This window comes from Crinia signifera, chromosome 6, assembly GCF_055691185.1.
Source record: "Crinia signifera chromosome 6, ASM5569118v1, whole genome shotgun sequence".
NCBI classification, from domain to species: domain Eukaryota; kingdom Metazoa; phylum Chordata; class Amphibia; order Anura; family Myobatrachidae; genus Crinia; species Crinia signifera.
The window spans coordinates 171,764,181-171,787,212 of record NC_139222.1 but is presented as its reverse complement, the minus strand read 5'-3'; the positions used below and the strand labels follow the sequence as shown (position 1 = coordinate 171,787,212).

The window sequence follows — 23,032 nt, the reverse complement described above, 5'->3', positions numbered from 1 at the left end:
CCACATTGCTCACTTTAACCTCGCTCTGTTAGCATGATCTCTTACTTCTTTAAACATGTCATTCTTTCATCCACTGCTCCCTTGACACCACTGAAACTACCATTCGCACGGCCCCCAATTTTATCATGGCATTGGGTGGAATCCTACTAGACCGGAAAAGCTGTGGTAAGAGCCACTTAACAGGGATTTTGTTTTAGCAAGTGAAAAGAAATCTCCAAAACCAGACCCATTTTACTAAATCCTAATGGGATTGCCCAGAAAAAAATACTTCAGTTTTCCGATAATTTTGACACTAATTTGATACCCCCCTACACCTAATTTTTATGACCATTTTGCATATAGGAGAAGAGCGGCAGAAGTGGATTGTTTGGAGAGGCACAATAGCTGGTGGCAGCATTAAAGACAGGCTGGAGTTTAAAAAGGAGGGGTGGGATGCAACGGAGGAGCGGTCAGTGAAGGAAAGGTAGATTGGAGTGTCATCAGCATGGACATTATATTGGAGGCAAAAAGAGCTGATGAGCTCACAAAAGAGGAACAGTTGGAGGAGAGGTCCCAGAACAAAACTTGGGGGGGGGGGGGGGGGGGGGGTGGAAACAGGTGTCGGAGGACAGCCAGGAGAGGGTAGACTGGAGTGACTGGTAGACTGGAGGGTAAGGTTGTCCACAGTGTGAGACGCAGTAGAAATCAAGAAGTAGAATGAGCAGAGGGCAGCGGCCGTCAGATTTGGCAGCAAGGTACTCATTGCTGACTTTAGTGAGGGCAGTTTCAGTGTAGTGGAGAGGACAGATGCCAGACTAGTTCATAAGCAGCAACAGGAGGACAGATAGTAAGAAAGGCAGAATTGAGGGAAGTGTGTGTTGGGTGAGGGGGATTGGAGAGACCAGATGGGGGTCAGGACTTCCATCTCCAGATAAATGGGGTACATTAAAAGCCACAAGATCAACAGATTGTGTAAATGTTTCAGTCTTTCCCCTAATTTTTAAAGCTGGTACAAAATCTGGTCACACAGATTTGCATGACACCATTTTCTTTAGCTTACTTTACAGATTTCCACAATGATCTACTATACAGAAAGAGTAGTGGATAAGTGGAGTAGCCTCCCATCAGAGGTGGTAGAGACAAATACAGTAGAACAATTTAAACATGCATAGGATCGACATACGGACATCCTTACAAACAATAAAGATTAAATAGGGTTTAAGGGTAACAATATGGTTAAATAATGGGCAGACTAGATGGGCCGAAGGGTTCTTATTTGCTGTCAAATTCTAGGTTTCTATGATCTTTCATAGAATCCCCTTTCTATATAGTGAATTTGACAAACGCTATTGACTTTGCAATGCTTGGATAATGGTTGATTCATCTCTAATAGATTTAATGATTATCAAATATCTACTTATTGATAGCTATAGTTCAGGCATGTCCAAGCTGTTGTGAAACTACATATCCCAGCATGCCTTGCCATAGTTTTAGCATTCCCTAAAATAGCAAAACTGTGGCAAGGCATGATGGGACTTTTAGTTTCACAACAGCTGGAGGGCCACAGTTTGGACATGCCTGATTTAGTTAGAACACTATATTCTGGAAATAGACCTATTGAACACATAGCACATTCCTAGCCCTTGGCTGGACTTTTTATTCTATTTTTTTAGTTTTCAAAATTGTTATTACATTAGATCATCAAAAAGGCCAACAGCAGCCTTAACTTAAGGTCACAGATATTATAAAAAGATAAATCCAATACAAAACATACACAAAGCTCTGATGCAATATGCATGAAATGTTTAACAAAAAATATTTACAAAACAAGTGCAGTCTTTAAGGGGTGTACACACTGTGCGATTGCCTTGCTTATTCAATCAGGAACAAATCATACGGCAAGCTTAACACATTCGATTTGGACTATATCCAGTAGTACACACCTGCACTATATAGTCTTGCCTGCACAGTCTATTTTTTGATGCCACGGGAGTGCACATCGGGATTGAATGCGGCTAAAAACCATTTGATGATAATTCTATTTGGACTATAGGTACTTGTTTCCTAGCACGGCGCCTGTCTTAGGTTATCGCATAGCTTAACTTAAGGTATGCGATGGACGCGACCGAGACGATTTTAGGGCTATTTTTAGCCTTTTCCCCGACCATGAAAAAATCGCGTCCATCGCATGCCTTAAGTTAAGGCATGCGATGTGATGGACCAGATTTTACATAGGGAACAATGTTAAATGGGCCAATGGACCCGATTTTTCATTGTATACCCACCCTTATGGGTATTTTACATGACAAATGTCTCCCCCCATTGTTAACGTCACTCCACGCTTCGGGCTCGGTGGCTCGCCACACTATATAAAATCAACTCCACGCCGACGTGGATAGTGGAGGTATGAAAAGGTCGGAGGATGCGTACCGCCGCCGCTCGCCACGCTTCGGGTTGGCATTCATCGTGGGGTAGCGTTAACAATGGGGGGGCATGAAAATTGGGGTCTGGGGGGCATTTAACATTGGGGCCAATGTAAAATCGGGTCTCAGGGACCATTTTACATTGATTCCAATGTAAAAACCGCGTTGCGATCAACGCGATTTTTGGGGTCCCGATGGATACAATTTTTAACGCTGGCGCAGTGCTAGGAAACAAGTACCGGACTATATAAGCAAAATCGGTACTTATGTATTATCTGGGCTCCCATGTTAAATGCACCCCATTTTTTCATAACCCTACTATCCAACTACGTATTGGAGTTGATTTTATATAGTGTGGCGTGCGCAGCGAGCCACCGTGCCCGAAGCGTGGCGAGCGCACGCGGTCTCATAAGAAAAACGGGAGCCCAGATATTACATAAGTACCGCAAAATCAAATAGAAGGCAAGGCAGAATCACACCGAGTGTACGAGCCATTACTCTACAAGAGTCTTGCATTTCCCATGATGTAATAACAAACAACAGTGCATTTGTATTCCTTCTTCCCTTGGATTATAAGTCATTTAGCGGTCTGACTTTTTGTTTGCACATTGTTATGCAGACACAGTCCCTGGGGATGTCATCATTATCACAAGTAATGTACAGTAGATTGCACATTCCATAGCAACAGACATTCTTCGTAATTCCTGTATGTTATACTGTCTCTTCAATACTTCTCCAAGTCTGAAATGAAGTAAAAAATAAAAAAGCATTACAATTGCATTTTTGTCCTTCCAACATCACATACTCTGCTGTCAATGTGGAACTGAACAACATACAACCGCTCCCGCATTAACATGTGGGCAACAAGATGCATATGGTCCCCTGCATTCAAAGTTCTGATCATCTCTGCAGCAAAACCACCCCTATTGCTATGCAGCCCTCTAAGAGATGCAGAAATACACCTGAAAACAAGAGCATTTCCACTTGTGCATAACCTGCAATGTCACTGGGGCAGATGTATTAAGCCTTAGCAAGAGATAAATGCAAGGGTGATAAAGGGGTAGATTTATTTAGCTCGGTGAAGTGATAAACTGTCTGGTTTTTATCACCGGCCAATCAGCTCCTACCTGTGAAGGTACAGGCTTGGTTCTAAAAATGACAGGTAGGAGCTGATTGGCCAGTGATAAAAAACAGTTTATCACTTCACCGAGCTTAATAAATCTACCCCAAAGAGAGATAGATGTCCAGCCAATCACCTGCTAACTGCCATGTTACAGGCTGTGTTTGAAAAAAAGTCAGTAAGAAGCTGATTGGCTGGACATTTATCTCTCTTTATCACCCTTGCATTTATCTCTTGTTAAGGCTTAATACATCTGCCCACTGTTACACAGTCACTGAACATGGCTCACATAAGAATGCACGTTTACAGCTTAGTTATGTCCTTTCAGTCACAAGCAGAGATGCGACTGGATTGCACTGCTCTCTAGCATAGGCTTGGTTTACATGCAATGTAATCTCTGCAAATGGACCAGCACTGAACTTTGCATCAGACAGACACTTCTACTAGTTCATGGAACACAAATATTTACTGTTACTGTTAGAACACATTGTTAAAACCACAGAATATCATAATTTCAGTCAACATCAATTATATTGGAGAGTGACAAAGTGGAGAGGCAGAAAGTAGCAGCCAATCAACTCCTAACTTTTTTTAAATTACAGGAGTTGATTGGCTGGCACCTTCTCTCTCTCTACATTATCACTCTCTAAGGCTTAGTACATCTGCCCCCTGGTTAAAAATGTTAAGACACGTTCAGAAATGTGCGGTGTAAGGCTCAAATGGGGTGGGTTGCTGTAGTAATTGAAAGAAGACATTTCCATTGGTATTCTAGAAGGTCAAGTGTATTTCCAGCACTGCAGATTGCTTTGATTTTACTTTATGTAGATTCTACTGTCCCAGCATTTAAAGAGGACTTGATGAGGTTTGTGTGTGATGCAATTATGGAGAGTGGTGTGGAGTGGATTTGCTGCATGAGAGTGCGGCAGCGACAAAACTTGGAGGATAACTTAGTTTGAGAGAGACAAAGAAAGATGTTGGGTTTAACAGAGACAGCAGAAGATCTTGCACTTGATCACCAGTGTTATTCCCCGTTAATGAGATGGAGACAGTACATTCATCGGAGAGGCGTCTGCACACAACGACCCATTGGCCCATACCTAATACATGTGTGTGGTGAGGCTACAGTGCATGTGCAGTAACTGTCACTGCTCGCATGGGGGTAGATTTATTAAGCTTGGTGAAGTGATAAAGTGTCTTGTCTTAATCACCGGCCAATCAGCTCCTATCTGTCATTTTTGAAACCAAGCCTGTAACTTCACAATTAGGAGCTGATTGGCCGGTGAAAAAGTAGCAGCCACATTATCACTTCATCGAGCTTAGTAAATCTGCCCCATGGTTACAAGGAGAGGCAGGCTAGTGAGGTTCTGGTATTGATCAAGCTGGACCTCACAATCACTCAGGTTCTGCCTCTCTTCATCCACATAATCACTCAGCCCACTATATTGTACCATTTAGCATAACTTGGTCTTGTTTAAGAGGACTGGAGGAGTCCCAAATGCGTTGGCCTAGTACATGCCACACAGCTTTTATGCAGTGAGAAACATCTGGACAAGCTTTGGAGCCAAAATAAATGTATGGTCTGGTCCATACTCTGCTATGCTCGTCACCTGCAGCTTCAACACCTCCAGATTAGTAGGATCTTACTTACATACACATATGCCATACTAGTAAGCCCGCTCAAAGCAAATGCTTCAAAAGATAGTCTGCAACCTTCTGTGTTTGTGCATGTGCAGATGGCAGTGTTTTGGAGACTCATGATATACAGATCCCATTGAAGAAAATATTTTGCCTCAATCTCAGCATTGTTTTACATTACATGTACTTTTATTGAGACAATACCAGTGCGTTTAAGTTTGTTATTTACCCTACAAGAGATGTTTTTATATGCATTAAATGTTTGTTTTATAGTTTTTTGGGGTTTATTTGTGCCTAGAATACAAAAATATTTTATATACAAGTTGTATACTTTATAAGCATACCAATTTGTTTCACATTATACTGTACCATTTACCTTAACTGAGGCCATTATACTTTTCCATTTACCATAACTTGGCCCATTATATTTTACTATTTACAAGAACTTTTCCTCGACTCCAAATATTATTACTGCCTGATTTGGAGTACTTATAATACTTTTAACGCTGCCCTACAGAAAACTTTCCTCACCAGGGGTGGCCAATCCTCACGTTTCCTGTAGCATCTAATGGATACTGTACTATATTCTCCCTAACAATCACACTTACTTACATTAATTCAATCTTTCCACACACCCATACCAAGGTGTGTTATTCAGAAGATGGAAGATTAAAGCAAAATGTTGTTAACTTTAGTCATTAACAGAAAAAATGTTCACATTACTGGAATTGAAGTCAAATAAAAACTCATTTCTAAGAGTGGCTTATACCCCTTTCACACCGCACTTGTTAAAACGGTATATTGCCGTTTTTCCCCCACTTCAAAACGTTTAAGGCTGCAGTGGGAAAGCGCCAGACTTGATTTAACGGTTAAAGATAACTGGTATTTCAACACGTTTAAAAGTTTAAAAAGCAGAGTCCTAGACGTTTCAGAGCCATCTTCTGTGCAGTGAGAACGGCTCTGTTCTACCCGTTTAAAAAAACAAAACAGCATGGCCCCCCCACAGCCGTAACCAGCACCAGGCTGAAAGAGCCGGGGCTGGTATTAAAAAAAAAAAAAAATAAAAAAAAAAAAAAAAAAAAAAAAAAAAAAAAAAAAAATCAGTAAACCCGGCAAATAGGGGCTCCGCTGATTTTCCAAAATACGGGGGACAAAATGAGTAGGGGTCCCCCGTATTTTAAGAACCAGCCCCAGGCCCAACCAGCCAGCAGGGTAATGCCACAGCCGGGGAACACTTATTATATAAGGTCCCGCGGCCAAAGCATTAACTCTACCGACCAGTCAGCCTGCCCACTGCCCCCCCCCCCCCTATTCTCTTATACCGTGGAACCAGGGGCGCTGGAACGTTTTTAGGTTGGGGGGGGCAAGATATAATCTCATTTTGGCGCCCCCTAAATTGCTATATGTTACCCCCGGGCACTATACACACTGGCAGCGGCATATACACGTGGGCATTATACACAGGGCAGCGGCATATATGCATGGGCATTATACACAGGCACCCTGCCCCCCCGACCCAGCAATTGCTGCAGCTTATGTCACATGGTGGCTTGGTGGACTGCTAGCATATTAAATAAGTATATTTAATACTTATTTAATAAATAATAGATAAGTATATTAAATATACTTAATTAATATGCTAGCAGTCCACCAAGCCACCATGTGACATGAGCTGCAGCAGGTGCACATGTCACATGATGGACAGAGTACAGTATAACAGAGTCAAGTGAGATTTTATTATTCAGTCAGTGCAGCCTGAGCCACAGAATTGACAGCGGGGCAGAGAGAGCTGTCTGTGCGCTGCCTGGCTGGCTGGGTATGGTCTCCTGCGTGCTCTCTTCCTGCGTGCTCTCTCCCCACTGTGCCCTCCTTACACTGTATACCCGCCATCTTTATACTCCCAAGTTCTCCAGTACGGAAGACACCCGTGGTGGTCTCCCGCATAGCCGGCCGTTACCTTGCAGTGACATGTGTACACATGCGCCCAGTGCACCCAGGCTGATGTCGGCGCCGGGATCCCAAGGGACTAGGAGGAGATCGGAGTGCGGTCGCCGCAGGGGGTGGGGGTGTAGTAAGATGGCTGAGTAGCGGCAGCAGCCTGGTCTATTTTCAATTATCCCACTGGACGGCCGCGAGCCAATAGGAGCTAGCGGTCTGGCAGCCAATCATGAGCGGCTGCCGGACCACGAGCTCCTATTGGCTCGCGGCCGTCCAGAGTCAGACTAGGGAGAATTGATAACAACGTCGGACCAGGCTGCTGCCGCTGCTTTCACATGACTATTCGGCAGAAAGTCAGAAACTAGATCCAGCCGGGCAGCGCACAGACAGCGCTCTCTGCCCGGCTGTCAATTCTTAAAAAAATCGGTACATAGCGCCTCAGTAATTTTGGGGGGGGCAAGCTGCCCCCTCGCCCCCCCCGTTCCGGCGCCACTGCGTGGAACTATGAGTCCCAGCAAGCCTCCCACCACATGCTGGGACTTGGAGAACCACAAGTCCCAGCATGCGGGCATTAAAGGGCCTGCTGGCACTTGTAGTTCCACGGTAAAATAAATAGTTAAATAAACACACTGACACCCATTAAAAATAAACCTGTAATACATCCAAAGCCCACACTTTGGTGAGTAGGATTTTCTTACACAGGTCCCCCTATGGGGAGGCTTGCTGGGACTCCTAGTTCTACGGTATAAGAGAATAGTTTTTCATCTATTTTTTTACACAGAATCAGCTCAATGCCCACCGCCCAGGGGCATCGAGGACAGCACCAGGCTTCAGCCTAGTCAGGGAAGTCCTGGAGGGGGGGGGGGGACCCCTTTATTGGGGGGGTCCCACTCCCCCAGGACCCCTGGCCAGGCTGACTGGTCGGTAGGGTTAATGCTTTGGCCGCGGGATCTTATATAATAAGTGTTCCCCGGCTGTGGCATTACCCTGCTGGCTGGTTGGGCCTGGGGCTGGTTCTTAAAATACGGGGGACCCCTACTCATTTTATCCCCCATATTTTGGGAACCAGCCCCGGCCCTTGAGCTGGTTTTAAAAAAAAAAAATCAGCGGAGCCCCTATTTGCCGGGTTTCCAGATTTTTTTAATACCAGCCCCGGCTCTTCAGCATGGTGCTGGCTACGGTGGTGCTCATCTTTTCCTATGGGTTAAACAGGTTTTTAAACGGCAGTGTGAATGTGACAAAACTGCTTTTAAACTGTAAATTTACAGTTTAAAAGCTGCAGTGGGAAACGGTCTTTATGGCTCTTAACCATTTAAAAACCTGTTTTAAATAACGGGTCATTATCCGTTTAGGCAGTGGGAAAGCAGCATTAGTAAGGTCTTATAGTAATATGCCTAGTAAACAAATACAATATATATAGAATGTATATAGAGTTATCTCTGTGCAGTAACAATATTTTGTATTAGGTGTTAATTATTTTAAACAGGACAAAGAAAATAGATGAAAATAGATTGTTCATTCTTAGAATACATTGTACGGAGTGAATGATGGACTACCTACTGATACTCAGAGAATGTTTGACACTTGGGTGGTATAGAACCTGGTCAAATGAAGCCCAGGTACCCAGTAGTCCAGTGATTTTTTTGAACATTTTGTGTTTGCAGTTAGTTGAAACTCGTGTCCATATTCATAGCTGCATAGATCCGCCTGATGTGTGCAGCAGTTTTATTTATAGAACAAATATTAGTGTCCGCCACCCTTCTAAAAGTCTAAACCATGGTACGCACTCGCCATCACTAATGCCAGCAACCCTGCATGCAGCTTTGACTGCCATTGTATATTTAGGTCCCTGCGTGTGCAGGAATGGCTATTTCTGGCCACCCCTGGCTTAGCGCTGTCTCAATAATTGCAAAGGTTTGAATTTGGGGATAGAACTATTAATTACCTACTTAAAACAAATCATAATAATAGTAAATTAGTCTGTTTATGTCTGAAATTCTAGAAATCCTGTGCTGCTTGGGATACTTGGGAACCAGAGTTGAAAAAGTCCAGCAAACCGATCAGCGGACAAACATGCTATAACATATTATAATATATCAGAATGCATGCTCCATCTAAAAGCACATACTGGGGGCAGTTTACTAAGATAGGGGGTCTATTTCACATGGGATGTTGCAATCAGATATTATCTTCTAGAAGGTGCTAAATAAATAAGTAGATTCGGTACTCTTTACCTAGAAGGGCGCCCACGATTTTGATCTTGGGCATCGTAAGGGAAAAAAATCACGTCGGTCGCATCGCATGCGACCAAAAAAATCGCATGCGATGCGACCGACGCGATTACCGCGATTTCCCATAGGGAACAATGTTAAATGTCCCAATTGACCCGATTTTCCATAGGGAACAATGTTAAATGGCCCACAAAGGCCAAATAGGCACCCTGAAGTGTGAAATGGCCCCCCAAATTGTTAACGCCACCCCACGATCAACGTCAACCCGAAGCGTGGCGAGCGGCGGCGGTACACGTCCTCCGACCTTTTCATACCCCCAGTATCCACGTCGGCGTGGAGTTGAGAATAGAAAGTGTGGCGAGCGCAGCGAGCCACCGAGCCCGAAGCGTGGCGAGCCCCGCGAGGGGACGCGGACACCTTCACAGGTATACGCGTCCCCTCGCGGGCTTCACAGGTGTCCGCGTCCCCTCGCCACGTTTCGGGCTCGGTGGCTCGCTGCGCTCGCCACACTTTCTATTCTCAACTCCACGCCGACGTGGATAGTGGGGGTATGAAAAGGTCGTACAAAGCGTACCGCCGCCGCTCGCCACGCTTCGGGTTGAAGTTGATCGTGGGGTGGCGTTAACAATTGGGGGGGGGCCATTTCACACTTCAGGGTGGCTATTAGGCCTCTGTGGGCCTTTTAACATTGTTCCCTATGGAAAATCGGGTCAATTGGGACATTTAACATTGTTCCCTATGGGAAATCGCGGTAATCGCGTCGGTCGCATCGCATGCGATTTTTTGGTACATGCGATGCCCGCCCTTCTAGGTAAAGAGTACCGTACATTCTGATTGGTTGCCCATAGCAACATTCCATCTGAAATAGAACTTCCATCTTAGTAAATGTCCCCTACTGTATTAAGATATATAGCTCTGTGTAGCAGAGAGCCATATATAATGATTTACCAAAACCAAACTGCCTGACAAGGGTATCTTGGAGAGAAGTGGTTACCGGCTTCATGAGCTGCATAACGGCCATCGCTACTTACTCAGTGTTGTTCTAGCTTCTCCGGCCTAGACAGGTCTTTAGCAGCATTAAGGAGCAATGGTTGCCTGCTTTCGTCTTCATAGTGATCCCCTGTAGGAGGAGCATGACAATACAGTTTATATTTCCTATTGTCTGGTATTGTCACCTGTTGTAATAGCATTTGATGTCCAGCAACGTTCAATATTTTAAATAAAATCAAATTCTCTCTCTAATGGACAAAACCATGTGCACTGCGGGTGGGGCAGAGGTAACATGTGCAGAGAGAGTTAGATTTGGGTGGGGTTTGTACATCAAACAAATCTAAATTGCAGTGTAAGAATAAAGCAGTCAGTATTTACTGACCATATTAAACCTGCACAGAAACAAAATAACTCCCCTAAATGTAACTCCATCTGCACGTTACATCAGCCCCACCTGCAGTGCACGTGGTTTTGTCCATTAAAGGAGTTTGCTTTTGCAAACCAACCAGAATCACCCTCTTAGGCTGTATGCACTTAACATAAAAACTTTCCAAAGTTGCTCTATAGGAAGCTTAGGGCTAGATTTTTATGACAGATACTGAAATTATTTATTTATCCAAGTCTGTGACCGGATGCCCATACAGTCAGGGAATAAAGGGATAGAGCAGCATAGAGATGCAGTTTTACGAACAAGTACTATCCTCACACTAAAAACAATATAATAAAGCGCATTTCAGCTGCACATTAAAACATTCCTTTTTAATCAAACAATAGCTTTAAAATATCAAATGTTACCTGTCCCCATTCTCTGGGTACGCTGAAATCCTTTTAAATCAGCTACCAATAAAATCTGGAGATGGTCAGGCTATAAAGGGATAAAAAAAAATTTAAATGATGATGCAAAAAAATAAAATAAAAAAAAAAGGATTTAGAGTAAGCCTCACACATACCTGCAATCCAGAGAACAACAAAGACAGTCCCTGAGACTGGAACTCATGCAATAGCTCTCGTAGTCCTACTACAACTGTATAATCTAATGCATTCACATATGTAAAATCCAGGATTACAGACCGTGGTGGAGAAACTGGAAAAAAAGAACACAGTGATTATTAATTGTCCACAGCTGATAGTGTGTGTAGGAGTTGACAATGTATAAAAAATTATGATCGGCCCGGGCCCGGTCCCCCCCCCTCCCCACATGTTGGGACGGCTTGATGGGCACTGTAGTTCTACTGCAGAACCCAAATTCTGCTTTTAACACTTGAAGTTTTATACCATCAGCCTGCTACCCACAGCCCAGGGGTGGCGGGGACAGCCTTGGGCTTCACCCTGGGTCAGGGGTCCCCTGGAGGGGGGCTGCTTTATTGGGGGAGTCCACACTACCCCATGCGGCTTACTTTTCTTTCTTTTTTTCACAGAGAAGCATTGCACGGATCTGACTGTTCCGTGCAATACTTAATGCTCGTCCGTATTTGGCTCCCGGGAAACGCGGCAGCCAAATACAAATCACTTCGCCATCGGAGAGCAAGAATCCTGAGAATACGGCAGCTTTGTAATTTAGCCATTTTCTCCATTCGTATTTTGGGCTGATCCCGGTCATACAGGGGATTGGCCTTCTTAGTAAATTTCCCCCATAATGTTGGTCATGCAGCTTTCTACAGGGGTCATCACCAAAAAGAACTCCCTAGTCCTACAACCAGCAAAAGATTATGTCAACATTCTTTCATTGTCGCCAGGTTCAGCGTAAACCTGACCTCCATGTTGACATTCTGAATGTATACAGTTCTGCATTTATCTCCATATAACAGATCCATTATCCTCACTCAATTGAATGTATGGAAAACATATTGTTAGCTGAGCGACTAAGGAATCATAAATCTCATAAGATCAGGTTTTGTTTTCTTCAAAGAGTTTCAGTTTGCATTCATGTATTGTAACCTCTGTTAAAAGCTCCATTATCCCCATTATCTGTGGTAAGCCCTGTGTTCATGGCTATTTTTCAAGTCATCACTTGCAGTTATCCTGCTACGACGACTCATTGCTCTGTGCAGTAACTGATTAACCGTGCGCTGTACATAAGTAGATGTCAGAGAATGGTGGAATTAGACAAGAGATGTCACACCATCCCTGCACTGTCCTTAACGCTGCCCATACATGGTCTGATGTACGGGTGTGGTGAGATGCACACATCCCATCACACAGCACATAATGTATATGCTGATCTTACTTTTTGCATCGCATCTAGTTCAAAATGCACGGTTCACATATGAACCTATGTGCATGTCAATACCCTACTTGATCTCTGAATCTTACTCAGCAGATTACATTTAGATAAAGCACATATAAATCTTTATTACAAGTTATTACTTAATATGTTTGGCCTCAATTGTAGTATTTAATGTGTTTGAGGGTGGGCTGTGTGCCCTTAGGTTTTGCCCATTGACAATATCCATAGTAGGAATGGTTATCCACTTATGTGACCAAGGGCCAGATGCAGTAAGCTTCAAAAGTGATAAAATGGAGAGTGACAAACAACCAGCCAATCAGCTCCTGTCTGGCATTTTTCAAACACAGTCTTTGACATGGCAGGTAGGAGTTGATTGGCTGTTTGTTTACCACTCTCCATTTTATCACTTTTGAAGCTTATGGCCCCACTATTACGGGCGGCAGAAGGACAGGGCGACGCGTCCGTTCAGCCGCCTGTCCTTCCGGGTCTGACGTCCGGTTGCTAGGTAACCAGGGACGCCGGAGGACGCAACGCCCGCCCTTCAACCCAGCGTCTCCCAGCAACCTGGGACGCTGTCAGCCGCCGGAGAGACTTCCTGCTCACGGCGGCGCCATTGCTTAGCAACGGATGACGCCGCCGGGCAGAGTAATAGGGCGGCCTCTATTCGGCCTAATCACAAACGGACCACAGATGTCCGGAGGGGGCAATTAATGTAGGTGGGGCTGGACTCCCCGTTCTCATTGGTCCCTCAGGGTCATTTAAGGGAGCCAGCCCAGCAGTACCCCGCCGGTGATAGCTTCTGCCTGACTCTATCCACCTGCAGGTGTCCTTCTCTGTGTTCCTTGTGGATCTTCCCCGTGGAACGCTGTTCCCTCGATACCCCTGGTTTCGTGAGTTACCCCAGCAGGGGGTTATCCCTAGTTCCTGTATTCATTCCTTGCATTGCTATTTATTCGCAGCCGGTCAGGCTAGTCTTGTTTATTTTTCGGGCCTAGCAGGCTTTTCCTTCCTGCCCCCGTTCCCACGGGACATTCCTTCCCCTGGTTCTTCTTTACTGTGTTTTTGCTGTTTGGTTATTGTGTTTGCGACAGGTATCGCAAAGTCGTAGCGACTAGGTCGCTGGCGCATAGTAGCGTTAGCCAGGGCCTGGCTAGTCGCCATTTGGTTAAACTTTAGTTAGGCTCCTTAGTTTTTCCTGTTTACTGAACCCTGGGGGGGTCCCCGACTCCTTGTTTATACGTAACACCTGGCTGTACCGGAGTTAGGGCGGGCTTAACTCGCCCTTCCAAACATGACGGCTACAGACGAAGACTAGAACACCTGCAGGAGTCCGTCACCCAGCCTGGGGGGTATAACAGAGTCAGAAAAGGGTTTTGCCGTGGCTGTCCTGAACAGCAGTCCCGGCTGCGGGGTAACACCCGATACCTAACACCCACGTCTTTAGGTCTTCTGATTTTATCTTGAACAGAGTTTGGATACTCAGTGCCTGGACGTATTGTAATAGTTTTATTTTTTGGTATTTTAGTTGTCTCCAATATAATGCACTGGCTGGTAATAGATGTATTTCTTGCGTCAATTAATTTAACATATCTTTCAAACATTACTAGAGCTTTTGAAGGAGGACAGAAGACCTTAAATAGCCATTCTATGGTCACCAAATATAATAATTATAATACATGAGCAAATCTAAAGAACTTAATAAATGTTGTAGGTCTTAATGTAAATGTTTGGTACTCTTTACCTAGCACGGCGCCCACGATTTTGATCGTGGGCATCGCAGGTAAAAAAATTGCGGGCATTGAATGCACTAAAAACCGACGCGATGCCCGCGATTTCCCATAGGGAACAATGTTAAATGTCTCAATTGACCCGATTTTCCTGTTCAATGCCTCAATTGACCTGAATTTTCTATAGGAAACAATGTTAAATGGCCCACAGAGGCCAAATAGCCACCCTGAAGTGTGAAATGGCCCCCACAATTGTTAACGGCACCCCACGATCAACGTCAACCCGAAGCGTGGCGAGCCCGCGTCCTACGACCTTTTCATACCCCCACTATCCACGTCGGCGTGGAGTTGAGAATAGAATAGTGTGGCGAGCGCAGCGAGCCACCGAGCCCGAAGCGTGGCGAGCCCCGCGAGGGGACGCGGATACCTTCACAGGTAAACGCGTCCCTTCGCGGGCTTCACAGGTATCCGCGTCCCCTCGCCACACTATTCTATTCTCAACTCCACGTGGATAGTGGGGGTATGAAAAGGTCGTAGGACGCGTACCGCCGCCGCTCGCCACGCTTCGGGTTCACGTTGATCGTGGGGGGGGCGTTAACAATTGTGGGGGCCATTTCACACTTCAGGGTGCCTATTTGGCCTCTGTGGCCCATTTAACATTGTTTCCTATGGAAAAATCGGGTCAATTGAGGCATTGAACAGGAAAATCGGGTCAATTGAGACATTTAACATTGTTCCCTATGGGAAATCGCGGGCATCGCGTCGCACCCGATTTTTTAGTGCATTCAATGCCCGCCGTGCTAAGTAAAGATGTTTTTCCTTTTTTGTCATACAGATAGGAGAGGGGCTTATACTTGGATTGAGGAGCTAGTTTACTGGTTGTTCTTGATCTTCAGAATGTAGAATAGTACAACCCCCGGAAATCAGTGAGTGGACCGAAACATTCATATTCTTATATTTACCCCTACAGACAGAAATGTAGGTTCTGTAAGACCTACATTTGGGATCTAGCACTAAGCTTGCATTTACAGTAGTTATATGTTGTGCAGTGTGTGTGCTGTCAGATTGTCAGCAAATAATTCTGCTGACATAAGCTGGGTACACATTAGACCACACCGAAAACTATGCAATGCCATCAACAATTCCTTGAACTGTCTGCAACTCCCTGTCAAATGATATAGTGCACATGCACTGAACGATTTTCTAAACTATGCGGTATACAGTCAGTAAAATAAGAATTGTCCCCCAAAAATTATTATTGGCTCATAATTTAACTATTTAGTAATATTACCCTCTAAAAAATGTTAAAATTAGTGTAATCAAATACGTTAAATTTGTAATAATATAATAATAAAATTGATAAAAAGAAAATGGATTTTGCCCTCATAGGTAATGACTGTACTGTGCCTCCTCTTAGGCTAGTTTCACACACTCCGGTTTTGACCGGACGGCAAAAAGCCGGACACACAGAAACTGAAGTGACGTCAGTTTGGTGGCGGTGGAGAGATAAAACCGGACACCAAATGACTGGTGTGTGTGAAAGGCCCCATTGCCCTCAGCACACACTGACCTGTGAGGACGGGACGGCCACAGTGGTAAGATCCGGCTGCTATCCGGCAGCCGTGCCGTGACCGTCCCGTGTGAATGGACACATAGCTGTCCATTACACACTGCAGGGATGGCACGGCTTTCAAGCCGTGCGGGATTTCACCGTCCGGCAGGAGCCGGACAGTGTGAAATAGCCCTTATGCTCTGACTGTAGCGTGTAGGCTGAACACCTCATCCCTCACAGCCACCTCTTTATTTTCTTCCGGTTAGTCACCCATAGTTACAGTACATATGTCCAACTGTTTACTTTACATCCTAAATGTAATGTCAGGTGAGGTGTGTATACTGTAAAATGTAGCAAAATGTGGGATTTTGCAGGAATTCTCTTTTTCACAAACCAAATAGTTTCAAAACCAGCAGGAACAAAAAAGAAAAACAGACTGGATCCAGCAAACAAAGGCACCTTTTCACTTATGAATAGATCTTGGACTGCTGTGTAATGGAAGATTAACCCTTGCCTGACATATTGCACAGGAGCGAAGAAATGAATTACCTAAATCACTGGGCATCTTAATAAACAGGACTGAAAAGAGACCGGAAATGACCAGTCTTAATTCTATTCTCAGACATCCTAAACAATTCAAGGTAGTCATTGAAGAATTCTGATTCATTTATAATTATATAATAGCAATATACTTGTTCAATCCTGTTTCAGCTTCCACAACTTCAAGGTAAATAAACAGATCATACAAAAGGACTGGTATAGTACTGCTAGTCAGCAAAAAAATTTAATTCAGCTGAAGACTGGATTCAGTGCTGTTCTTTCACTAAATAGTCCACCTCCTGTAACAGGTGGAAACTGTTGGGTTTTTATTTTTTTAGTATATAAAAGAGGATTCTTTTTAGGAAAAATAGCTTATTTTACATCCATTAGCTGGTATCTGGGCTGGATATTCTTATACCAAAACTCTAAATCAGGGTGCCTACCTGACCCTCTCCTTCAGGAATGAGAGGGTCAAGTAGGCAACCCTGGTGTAATCTCTAGGTGACCTCACATGGACATACAACTGGGATTTCCATTGAACAGATGAGGGTAAACTCTGTATTGTACACCTGGGGAATACTTGCCTTCTTATGAAAACTAGTTTCAGGGAGATTATAGTTGGTAATATAATTTTGTGAAGCGCCCCTTTTAAAGGGGGCATGTCATGCTCCTCCCAAAGGGCGTGTCTAGTTCCATATATGGAAAGATTGTGAACGTGGCCACTAGAAGCATGGGTGTGTACTGCTACATCTGAGAGGAATCTTAACATGACTTATACCCAAATGTAGATGAGCCCCAAAGCAGTTAGTAAGAGCGACCATACCTTCTAAAGTGCTGGGAAATGGTACTGATTATTCAATGTTAATGTATCGATCTCTCATTCCTTTTTCCCCCCAAAAAATGTAACAGTGTAATGTGGGTTAGGTGAAATGAGGGAGATTATTAGACTAATGAGGGTGAGGGAGATTGCTGCTATTTCAGGGAGTGCAGAATGCAGGAGGGTAGGCAACTATGACCTGGGGACTGAAATAGCTGAATTGAAGACAGATTGTGGAGCATAAATTATGCTACTAATGTTATGGATATTGGCTGAATATGTATAAAAAATGAAGCTATGACAAAAAACAGCATCAATTTCACTCATGTCCTGAGGCATACACAATTTGCGATACATTGTATCCAGCCCTGCACCATCGGCATAGGTACCACATTTAGGTCATTTATGTCATGTGCTATGTATGACTGTGACTATGCAATTTCCCTTGAACTACCCAGAGCATAGAACCATACAATATTGGCTAGATTTACTTAAGATTTTGACTAGACTAGAACACTAGATTGTACACAATATAGAAAAAATTGGCTTGCCTGCACAGTCTATTTTTGTTGCAATGCCGATCTCAGGTAGCCAATTCAATTGCCGTTACAGACACACACTGATGCGGATGACACTAGCTCCAACTGGCTGATTATAAAGTCATGTATCTTCATCGCTGACTGTTTAATATAGGAGGGCTAAATATTCAATAATTGTAGTTTGCTACTGTCATTTGCACAATATACCGTATGTATCATAATTTCTGTTGTATTATAAAGATTTTAGGAGTTTATACTAAAGCAAACCAAATAGCAAATGTATATTTAGCAGTATCTAATACTTATAACCTGGCCATGTTTATCTGGGTGAATGTACCCCTGAAATAACCCTCCTGTGTACATTAGCCTATGGGAAAAAATATGTTATCTGTGCATACTGCCTTTCATAGCTTCATTTTGGACACATTTGCAGGTCTGGGTGTTCAATTTACATAACACAATTAAAAAAAAAAAGGGAGTGTACTCTGACGCCATCTTGTGGTGTATAATAACACCACAAGAAACTCCAAGAACTGGAGTGAGAAGAATAAAACAAAACAAAAAAAAAAAGCAAAATCAACGAGTTTCCATTAAAACATTTGGGAGTGATTACATTTTTTTTTATGACCACCAAAAGTAGTGGGTATCCATTGCAGCAATGTATTTTAAGGTGTGCTAAGGAGGCAGCAAGCAGAAATGTCAGTAATAGCAGTGATCATGTTCAAATGGCAGAACAATTGAATTGTTGCCAGTGGGCGCCCTCTAGTGGCATACCTCCCAACATGACCCTCTCCAGGAGGGACAGAATGCTCTGCTCCTGGACTTTCCTCTTAATGTATGATTGCCATCACCTGTGTTGAAACACCTTTCTTATCAATTAACCTGTTCAACACAGATGGAGGTAATTACACATTAAGAGGAAAGTGCAGGAGCAGAGCATTGTGTCCCTCCTGGAGAGGGTCATGTTGGGAGGTATGTAGTGGCGGGCAAATAACAATTGAATCACCCCGTAGGGATGCGGTCTCTCTGTCTACAAGCATTAGGTCAGTGGTAGCCAACTCCAGTCCTCCAGAGCTACCAACAGTTCACGTTTTCTAGATCACCTAGCTGGGGCACAGGTGCACTCATTACTCACTAAAGCTGGCCATACATCAGAAAGATCGATCTTAAGATCGATTGCGCTCATGATTGTGTACAATTTCCCTTGAAATCCCCGGCAGTCCTTGGTGGTTTTTGGACACACAATCTACTCACAATCCATCATATAATCAGTCATACAATCCATCTGCTGCATGATTGTGTACACAAGATGTGCACACAATCTGCATACAATCCATCACACAATCAGTCATACAATCCATCTGCTGATTGATTGTATGATTGTGTACACAAGATGTTAACACAATCTGCATACAATCCATCTTAAGGTGCCCACAGACGCATCAATTATCGAATGCGTTTTGTACTTTTTAAGCACAAATTGCATCTTATGTACAATTATTGGATGGTGTTTATGGGCTTGTGCGATGCGATGCGCATTCCCGGGAGCCCGATATTGTATGTCTAAAAAAGTACGTGCTGCACGTACTTTTTAGACTACATCTGAAATTTAACATTACAAACATGGGTTCATCACATCGCATCGCATGCATCCAAGTGCACATTGCATCGCAAGCTGGAAGAAAAATTGTATAGAACCATTGTACAGACAAAAACGCATAGCACAGTACAATTGTAGCGTCTGTGGGCACCTTTACAATCAATTGAGATTGTATGATTGGGTACAATATCTTTCTGATGTATGGCCACCTTGACACATTATAAAAGATCCACAGGTGGAGCTAATTACTTCACTTGTGATTCTGTGAGGAGACCTGGAAAACATTAACTGTTGGTAGCTCTTGAGGACTGGAGTTGGCTTTCCCAGCATTATGTCGACACTCAAAATAGGTTGACGTGCATTAGGTGGACATGGGTATTTCATGTTTTTTTTTTTTGTTTTTTTTTCAAAAGATGGTCGTTTTTCATGCTTTACTAGTGAGCATAGAATGAGAATATAATAGTATGCCCGAAGCATGACAAGCGAAGCCAGCCACGCAAGGGGACGCGCTACACTTATACGGAGTCTATGTCGACTTAAGTCATCATAGACACAAAAAAATAAATTACTCATATCGACCATATGACCCATACCCAACAGATTTTCTCTCTATATTTTTATATTATATGCAACATGATTATTTACCTGCAAAAGCTTTTTTGTAAATAGTTTCCCGAAGGTATTCGATGGCTGGGAAACTCAAACCACTCATCACCACCAGTGTTAAGTCATTGGAGTCTGTGATCTAACAGAGAAAACAGCATGCCCGTGAGACATAGCCAGACCTTACATTGGTAAATCACACCTACATCCATCATATTGCTGCTTACCCTAATCTCTGGTCGTGCAATAGGAAAACAAAGGATGACCAGTGAGACTAGTATACCGGCAAGGATCCCATACTGGATTTCCCAGAATGAGAGCAGGAAGGTGGCCAAAAATGGCAATAAATCAATCCCTGATAAAATACATAATACATTCATAGTTAGGACAGAGTTATGACAGTGATGTCTTTGTCTCATCTTCGTTTTGTTGATAAAGTGGATTCCCATTTCCCAACATTTAATGGATAGCTATGAAGCCTGTCTAGTAGGCTCTCTCAGGAAGCTTCCAATGCACACATGTACGTACTTAAGTATAAGCTTGTCCGTTTGTCTCACTGGGACACTTCTAAAACATATGGGGAAAAAACAAAAAGCTGTACCGGCGCAGGCTGTGAAAAAATTTAAAATTGGAACGGTATCTTTTACAATACATTTTATTATTGATTAATTAGCTGTAATTACTTTATGGAATTCCATATAAAAATATATATATAAAAAAAAAAAAACGGTACTTATGTAGTAACTGGGCTGCCGATTTTTTGATTGTATGCCTTAAGTTAAGGCATACAATCAGATGCGATGCGATGCGATATCGCATCGCATCGCATCCGATATCGCATCCGATATCGGATGCGATGACCCGATTTTTCCATAGGAATCAATGTTAAAATGATTCCTATGGAAAAATGGGTCCTTTTCATACCCCTACTATCCAAGTGGGCATGGAGTTGGATATAAACCTGTGGCGAGCGTAGCGAGCCACCGAGCCCGAAGCGTGGCGAGCGAAGCGAGCCCCGCGAGGGGACGGTATTCGTCCCCTCGCGGGGCTCGCTTCGCTCGCCACGCTTCGGGCTCGGTGGCTCGCTACGCTCGCCACAGGTTTATATCCAACTCCATGCCCACTTGGATAGTAGGGGTATGAAAAGGACCCATTTTTCCCATTGAATTCCATGTTAAAATGGACTCAGTCCATTTTAACATTGATTCCTATGGAAAAATCGGGTCATCGCATCGCATCGCATCGCATCGAATCGCATGGTCGCATGCGATGCGATGCGATCTCCCGATCCGACCCGATTTAGAAATCGGCAGCCCAGTTACTACATAAGTACCAAAAAAACATTAAAATTGTGGACATTCAATATTGCAATATTTGTTAAACAACACTGTACATAGAATAGGTTGTATAGGGCATATTAGAATAGGTTGTATAGGGCATATTACCATACAGACATCAAAATATATTATCTCCAATTTAGCAGCAGATGGACACCAGGTGGCCAGTAAGTCCCAGAGTTTCTCTGGGATCAACCTCCCAGCTTCCTCAGGAGCAAAATGTATTCTGCTCCTAAGGAAGCTGGGAGGTTGATCCCAGGGAAACGCGTTGAGCTTTTAAACATTTGGGACAATTGCATATACCACCACTGAGGGCTATCCATGGTATATGGACCACCAAACATCCTTCATCTAAATAAAGCTCCATAAAACTCCACATCTGGAAGGCAACGCGAGGCAGCCCAAGACTCGCACAAGTCTTCCAGGTTTATCATCATCCCGTCAGAGGAACCAAATTCTATCTTTGGACTCTGTTTCTGGGACTTACAGTCCACATGGTGTCCATCTGCTGCTAAATTGGAGATAATATACTCTGATGTCCGCATGGTACTATGCCCTATACAACCTATTCTATGTACAGTGTTGGTTAACAAATATTGCAATATTGAATGTCCACAATTTTAATGTATATGTATATATATTTTTTTTAATTGTAAAAGATACCGTTCCAATTTTACATTTTTCACAGCCTGCGCTGGTACACCTTTTTGTTTTTTGCCTTGCACATATTTAATTGGGATTTTGTCAACCCCAGTGCCAGCCGCAGATAGTAGCGCACCGATCAAACTTGTTATTATTAAAACATATGGGAGACTGACCTTAAAATTCCAGTAATAAAGAAGCTTTAAAGTAGTAACATAAACAGCTGCCAGATGTAACCATTCATGTTAGGTAATATTCCTGATAACAAAGCTGATTCACGTGCATTCAGAAATGTTACGTAACTGTTCTGTAAAACATTTCATAATGCTGAAAAGAGTAATCCATTATGTACAACTAATTCAAGGAAATATGCTAAATTTTACACTTACTAAAATCTGGATTCTGGACCCTCTGTCATGTGTCAGCTAGAACGTCTTCCTAATACATTCTATTTCATTTAGTAACAAAATTAGTGTTGGAAATATAAATCACAAGCTTGAAAATAATCCCCCCACCTCCAAGTAAATTAGGAATACACAGCATTTGCAGCACTAAAAGGACTATTTGCAAAGGGCTTTACATTACATATCACCTGGAACTACAGAGCGCATTAGAGAGGTATTCAATCCGTTTCCAACAAAACAGATCCAATTTAAAAAAAAAGTTGGATCTGACACCCTTCAATGCTATAATGAACGGCAGCAGTGACAAGATGAGTGTCAATATTTCCCGTCAGGCAATATGGGCACAGAGTGATTACCCCTCTTATACTTCTACAGTTCTCACTCTAATGGGCAATTTCAATTTGTATAATCTATAACCTTTTCAACTAGGGTATGACCCAAGACACACTACCCCGGTTTCGTTATGGCCTGAGTAAATTTTACCCGGGTTGAGCCTACTCACAACAACACACAATCTGGGTTGCCTTGTCAATATTAGACCCAAATTCCAGGTCCTTGTCATAGTGTGAAAGGGTCTAAAACGGGTAGATTATCCAATGTCAGGCATGGGGTTTAGGTGTGAAAGGGGTATAAAGAGCATTTAGATCTGCACACAGGCTGCTTTCTTTCTATCCCTGACATTTGTGCCTCTATTTTCTGTATGTGCTCCAAACGTTACACAACAGAAA

The 23,032-nt window shown here is 43.3% G+C and overlaps 1 protein-coding gene across 3 annotated transcripts in view; it reads right to left on the bottom strand.

Moving 5' to 3' along the window:
- Positions 1-1,608: 1,608 nt before the first annotated feature.
- Positions 1,609-23,032, bottom strand: part of SLC26A11 (solute carrier family 26 member 11) — a 42,741-nt gene continuing 21,317 nt past the window's right edge. For 2 of the 3 annotated variants that reach the window (XM_083148132.1, XM_083148133.1), the window contains exons 13-18: positions 20,149-20,276; positions 19,964-20,063; positions 11,267-11,400; positions 11,112-11,181; positions 10,358-10,449; positions 1,609-3,143 (exon numbers count right to left, since the gene is read on the bottom strand). In XM_083148132.1, the coding sequence (XP_083004258.1) occupies positions 10,358-10,449; positions 11,112-11,181; positions 11,267-11,400; positions 19,964-20,063; positions 20,149-20,276 (524 nt within the window). In that variant the 3' untranslated portion in view covers positions 1,609-3,143. The remainder of the gene's footprint in view (positions 3,144-10,357; positions 10,450-11,111; positions 11,182-11,266; positions 11,401-19,963; positions 20,064-20,148; positions 20,277-23,032) is intronic. The other variant, XM_083148134.1, reaches the window with a different exon arrangement.